Genomic DNA, 7,016 nt, shown 5'->3' with positions numbered 1-7,016 from the left:
GGAGGCTCTGTTGCAATCTGGGGTGAATTGTGTTTTCCCAACATCATGCACTATGTGTTATAAGAGTTCCTGAAGTAGGGGGTGAAGGTGATTCTGGACCCGAGACAGTATGGAGACATCAGTGGACCGGATCTCATACACCCAGAGTAACCCGCTGTTTGACATGTCACTCAGCAGGACTGATCTCTACAGTTTCCAGCCTGATGGTGAGTATTTAGACAGAAAATATCAAGCCTTTCAAAGCGAATAGGAGTCTTAACCCTGAATTTTGAGAGATGACATAGTAACCAAACCTACAGGTTTTTAATTCTAAGAATATCCACTTAATACAAGTTAACCTGTGAGACGTCAAATGACTTTATGGACACAACAAGTGACACATGTTCTCATTTGCTTCACTGTGTAGTATCTGATAAGCTGCAGCTTTTGAACCCCTTTGCAGAGGAGCTCTAGCTCCTCAGAAGCAGTATAATAAATGACAGTAAAGTAGTCGTGATGACACAAAAGCAAGGATTCATTCAGGGGTGTAAATATAGACATTGCAGGCAGTGCGATTGTGCTGGGGCCCAGGGGGTGGAGGGGCCCAATCGCCACCTGGAAATACGCCGGTGTTCAAAGAACTCATGTTAAAAATCAAAAATGGAGAGATTTTCTATTTGTGCCCTCAAAAAGGAAAACCAGTCTCCATCATGGTTTTCTGTTTTTGTAACATAAAATATACTAATAATCTCCTATTTTCTTTTGTAGTTTTTGTCATACACTGATATGTAACGATAATTGCAGAGTAATATGTATGTTGATGTCCTATATCATGTCTCTGTTTAATCATGTAACGGGACAAAATGATTTACAGTTGCTAGTTTAGGTGCAAAATCTCTCAAGACTGACAAGCTGGGCACATCTGCAAGTGGATATAACATGAAAGCGGCAGTTAGACACACTGTTGGTAAAACATTTATTTATTTATTTATTTTAAGGTTTAGTGATCAGGGACATTAATAAAACATTTTTTTTTAAAATGTAAACATGCCAGAATTAGCTAAAAGGCTATTTTACATCTGCTGTCCCTGGACTGATGTTGAATAGTCACCCTAAAAGAATATAAAAGATTTAGTTATAAGCATACAAATAATACATTAAAGAATAAGAAGACTAAATCTGAATAAAGATTAAAATACAGAGAACAATGCAAAAATTCATACATACACATGCATGCTAACAGAGACTCAGCTCAAACAGCAGACAGTTGCAAAGCATACTGTATATATGTCTAAAACTGTGTGTGTGTGTGTGTGTGTGTGTGTGTGTGTGTGTGTGTGTGTGCGTGCGTGCGCGCGCGTGCGTGCGTGTGTGCGTGCGTGCGTGTGTGCGTGTGTGTGTGTGTGTGTTTACAAACTAACTAGGGGCCTGACTATGGGGCCTGTCATAATGGCATGCAGTTATGACATCATAACTATACTTTACCTTGGATTAATTTGTCATAATTTTCAAAGGATCAAGTCAGTCTGATTCTAGAAATATTTCTTAATGTTTTTTGAACACTTTTGGGGGCTAATAGTCTCTCTGTCTTATTCTATTTGAATTTATATATTTAAAGTTATCTGGTAAGCACCTGAACTACCTGGCCACCAGAACGCCCCACCTTTTGAAAACTTTGGGACATCCAGCCCATCATAATGTCCAGACAGTCATTAAGGCCAGTTATGCTGCTGAGATCATCCAAAAAATAGTGTCATCTAAATAAAAATGGAAAGGGATATTAACATAAAGAAGTAAAAGACCCCAAAGGAAGTATAAACATAGAAAATAAGAGAGGGAGAGAGAGAACAGATCCTCCAGGCACACTGTAGTTTGTGGTGGCAATTATCTATTATTAACATATGTAAACAATTGTATTAACATATATAAAACAACTTGTCTTTCTGTGAATTTAAACAAATTAATTTGTTTCCTGCTATATCAATCAATCAGTCAATCAATTTTATTTATAAAGCCCAATATCACAAATCACAATTTGCCTCACAGGGCTTTACAGCATACGACATCCCTCTGTCCTTANACAGAGACAGAGAGAGATGCAGGACAGATGGAAATGACAGTAGCTTACAACAACATTAATGAAAGTAATAATATTATAATTCATAATAATATATTAATATCTGATAGTATACATGTGTGACAATAATCATATGTGTATAATAACAGTAGAAGTATGTAGTAAGTAGTAGTAAGTAAGTAACCAGGGGTGTTTCTAGGATTTGAGGACAGGTCTTAGCCCAGATTTCTGGCTCTCAGGGGATCCTCTCCTGAGATTTTTTTTTATTTTCTATTAAGAAGCTCTATTTTTATGCTTTTCATGCACTCTGCCATCTTATTTACCCCTAAAATTGTTTATTTTTATTTTGTTTTTCCACATTATTGATGAATTGTGATGTTAAAAATGTGGTACCTGTACTACTTTGCAACTGTATACTGTAATTTAGAGGTGCTGTTAGTATTTCCACTTTACACTTTTACTCCTCTACATCTCAGAGGGAAAAATTGTACTTTATACTCCACAACATTTTGTCTTTGTGTGCTTTGAAAACTTACTAATTATTAATATTAATTATTTGATTAATAATACAAAATATAATCACCTAATAATTCATAAATGAGCGCCACCTTTACCAGCTGCAACACTGCTGTTATTACCAGTGCGCGCTCTCTCTCTCTCTCTGTTGCACGTGATCACACAAAATCTGCGTATTCATACATATACATATATATGTCTATATATATATATATATATATATATATATATATATATATATATACATATATACGCAGCCTATTTATAGTTAGGAGGCTGTTCATAAAACATACGGGGCTGAAGCCTTAGACGGCATATGAAGTGGGGGGTCTGGGGGTCCTCCCCTCCCTGAAAATATTGAGCATCAAACACTTAATTTTCCTGTATTCTGATGAATTTTTATGCACTTAATTATGGTGGAAATTCTGTTATGTGAAGGAAGACAAAATTCAGACTACCAAAGTATACTGGAATATAATGCGGTAAGGCTGTGTTGCTTTCAAATATTTATTGACACACATGTAGGCATCATTTAGTCTTCAGACTTCTTTATATGTGCATGTGGCACCAACTCACATCAGTGACACATTCATTTATAAACCCCTGGGGCTGTATTCACAAAGCCTCCTAGTGCTAAGAGTTGCTCCTAGTGGTGACTGTAGGGGAAATACCTTTTTGAGAATGTTTGCACTCGTAATTAAGTTTGGGGCACCACCCTCATAATGAGGGAAGCGACTAATCAGCGACTAATTAAAAGTTTAAAATAACTTTGATCGTGAGAGTATAAAAGCGTAACTAAAATGTAAATACAACAGAGGCTAAGATACGAAAAAGAAGAAACAAAAAGGAAGACAAGAAAAAAACAAGAAGAGAGACACACGGAAGAGAGACACACGGAAGAGAGCAAAAACAAGAAGAGCAAAAACAAGAAGAGAGCCAGATGCGCCAAGCCCACTTGTTTTATCCAGCCAAAAGGGGGGCGGGTTTTACTAAGGTGGTTAGTTGTAAAATAGGCTTATTACTTTATTTTAAAGAAACTTAATGCTTTTTATTATACGAGATCATATACTTTGACATGTTATGCGTGACAGGCACATACTCCTCTCATTATAGTCAAAATTGTTTTTTAACATCCAATTAAAATGAATACGACTATTATGCCACGTGTATCAGCAAAGTACACGTATAAACTGCTTCAAATACACACACTTCAGACTAACCTATAGTTGCAATATATAGAGAAAAACAAAATGAGGAAGAACATATTCATGAAAACAGGTTGATTAATAAATTCAACTATATTTTAACTCCAAATATATAATACTAGTCCATACCCATTGAGTGCACAGTTGCCCACTTACAGTTTCACATGGTGTGTGTTTGGGATACAGGTCATAGGAAATTGCAGATTAAATAGTCAACTGAACCAATTAAGAAGAGCAATGTATTCAGACAGAGTTTTTGTGAATTTGATAGTATGATTGACCAATATCTAAAGTCTCCCCTAGCTACACTCACGAACACACAGACACAAAGTTGAGGGGTATGGGGCAACTTCCCACTCACACATACACCTACACAACATGGCAATTGGTTAGCTTGTCAATTTGACATCAATGTGCACATTGTAGCAGTGTAAATGTAATTAAGTAATTAATAAGCCTACCTTTATCGGCTGCAGCTGAGATGATGTCTGTTTGAGGTGGATGCATATTTTAACATGCATGCACAGTGTAACTCTGCTGCTCGGCTACAGCTGATGTCTGTTTGAGGTGGATACATATATCAACCTGCATGCGCAGTAACTCATGGGGTGAATGCATACAATTCAATTAAAAGCGACTTTGTAAAAGCATATACTAATAGTGCAATTTTTGGAAAAAGTAGCTTTGTCTACCTATGCCAATCCTCAATGCCTATGTGTAGTTTCACATGGATTGACCATGTCAGTGAGTAGAAAAACGTGAGACTGACAGAATGACTGACTGACAGAATGACACACTGACAGTTTCCGTGATTATGTACAGCATACCATACCATGACTTAGTCAAATTAGAAAAAAACAGCAACATTCGGCCACAGGGAGAGCCACAGCAATCGGTCGCATTTTAGCCGCTTTTAAGCATTTTTCTGTTGTTATAGCACCACCTAGTTGCCAATTAGAGTTAGATTTCTCCAGTCACCTTGAGGCATCCTCAAATCCTACCAAATGTAATAAAAATCGATATGGCGGTTAGGCCTAGATAAGAAATTAGCTCTCTAGTGCCCCCATTTTGTTTGATGGGGTCAATAATGGAGGGGTCCTCTCAGATTATGTGTGGTCATATGCCTACAAAGTTGCGTTGTGATCGGTGAAACCCTTAAGATGTTATACACCTTTATGTGATGAGCCACGCCCTCTGCAATATTCACTGCCTTATAGAAGCTCAGTTTTAGTAAGTTTTCAACTTTTGCCAAGAGGGAACTTTAGATATTGGTCCCTAGATTATGTGTATGGAGTTTCATGCAGATCGGTCAAACATCCTAGGAAGAGATCGATTTTAAGTGTTTTTCAAAAAATTCAAAATGGCGGAAATCTATATAACTGGAAGTTATAGGTTGTCGAGGCAAATTTGTTCCTCATGAGGAGAGGCATCTCTGTGCAAAGTTTCACATCTCTATGACATACAGGGCATGAGATATGCCCATTCAAAGTTTGCAATTTCAATCGGTTACTATAGCGCCCCCCTTTGGCCAATTGATGTAATATTGCTTCATTCACATCCTCCCATTACTCTCTACCACTGTGCCAAGTTTTACATGGATTGACCAAGTCAGTGAGGAGAAAAACGTGGAACAGTCACACACCCACAGACACACCCACAGACACACAGAGAGTTTTCGTCATTATATTGTAAGATGGGGCTCCTTATAGGAACCCACTTTAACTCCACCACAAGATGGCAGTATAGCTCCATATTAAATGAGGGATTAAAATCTTATTTTCGTAATTCCCTTAATTTTTTGCCTTACGGAAATAAGCAAAACATCATTCAACTAACAAACAAGGATTATGCACATTTACAACATTATAACATGGATAAAATGTATAATAGTATCCAACAGACATTTCAATTTTGTCACACAGAAACATTTGGCAAGAGAGGGGAGGGCGTGATTTCCCCGGGGCAATGCGAATGGACAGGATGTGGTTGAGAAAAGAAGCATTGACTCACGACAACTAGTGGGTCGTTCATCACCGCGTTTTGCCCCGTTTTGCAAGGCTGGATACTTTAAGATGGCAACTTGAGGGGATCCCAAGTGACTTTTTACCTCCTTTTGGCCTAAGGATGGCTGAAAGAAGTGTTTGTCCAGTTTGAGGTGATACCGGGGTTGAGTAATAAACATTTGACCCTCCAGTGGCCTCGTGGGTCCATTCATCGATAATACTTGTTCAAGGGAAGTCTAGAGAGGCTGTTCCTCTACATGACGAAATTCTAAGAAAATTCTTAGAATTGTGACGTTTTCTTAGAATTACCCCTTGATGTAAAGACTAGGTTCTTGTAAAGATAAAAGTTATTCACAAAGCATCTTAGCCCTTAAAAGAGCTCCTAAGGTGAAAAACTGTTAGGAGCAGGGAGGAGGACTTTTAAGAGGCTTAAGAGTAAATGAGAGTGAGTAAATGAAATGCTACAGATGAGATTGTGCAGGGATAACGTGTGGTTGATCTCATTAAGTGATATGGACACATTTCCCACCTAACAAAATAACGCTATAACGCCAGAAATAAAATTATCACAAAACTAAGATATTTCAAAAACTGGAAAAATGCAAGAGTGCAGCAATGATGACTTTTGTCTGTCTCAACCATCACACTAACAATGACAACACTGTCAATCTCATATTGTGATGCAGTGTATTTCATTTCCACTGGGTGTCCACACCTTTCAGGCTCACAAAAGGGCGTGTCTTTGACAACCAATCACATCTGTTAAAAGAATGCATCACACCTAGCAACAGGGTCAACCACACCTCCTCACTAAGATAAAATTTTCTGTCCCTTCCTTGCTCAGAGTTGCTCTGAGAGCTTTCCTAAATCACTCCTAAGCTAAGACTCCTTACTAAAAGTTTTTAGGCTAAGTTATGAGCTCTCTGAGAGGACTCTCAGAATGTTTGTAAATACGGTCCCTGGTCTTTGGTAGCTTACATGGGTTGGCGTCATTTTAGGACATGTCCCCAGTGTCCCCAGTGTGAATGACATCTTTGCATAACACTGACATATCAGCTCATGAAGTTTTTGTGGATAATGTGTCAGCAAACAGTTACCTATCTGGTAGACACAGACAAACATTTGGAGTTGCAGAGAACTCCTAACTTAGCCTAAAAATTCCTAGCAAGGAATCTTAGCTTAAGAGTGATTCAGGAAGTTTCTGAGAGCAACTCTGAGCAAGGAGGGGACAGAAAC

General features: G+C 38.1%; 1 protein-coding gene across 2 annotated transcripts in view; it reads left to right on the top strand.

The window, feature by feature from the left end:
• The window catches only part of marco (macrophage receptor with collagenous structure), a 62,197-nt gene continuing 55,181 nt past the window's right edge, over positions 1-7,016 (top strand). The window contains exon 1 of one of the 2 annotated variants that reach the window (XM_050048356.1): positions 1-206. In XM_050048356.1, the coding sequence (XP_049904313.1) occupies positions 110-206 (97 nt within the window). In that variant the 5' untranslated portion in view covers positions 1-109. The remainder of the gene's footprint in view (positions 207-7,016) is intronic. The other variant, XM_050048355.1, reaches the window with a different exon arrangement.

The sequence above is a fragment of the Epinephelus moara genome, chromosome 7 (assembly GCF_006386435.1).
Source record: "Epinephelus moara isolate mb chromosome 7, YSFRI_EMoa_1.0, whole genome shotgun sequence".
Classification (NCBI taxonomy): domain Eukaryota; kingdom Metazoa; phylum Chordata; class Actinopteri; order Perciformes; family Serranidae; genus Epinephelus; species Epinephelus moara.
The sequence above is the reverse complement of the archived record's forward strand: the minus strand, read 5'-3'. Positions and strand labels throughout refer to the sequence as shown.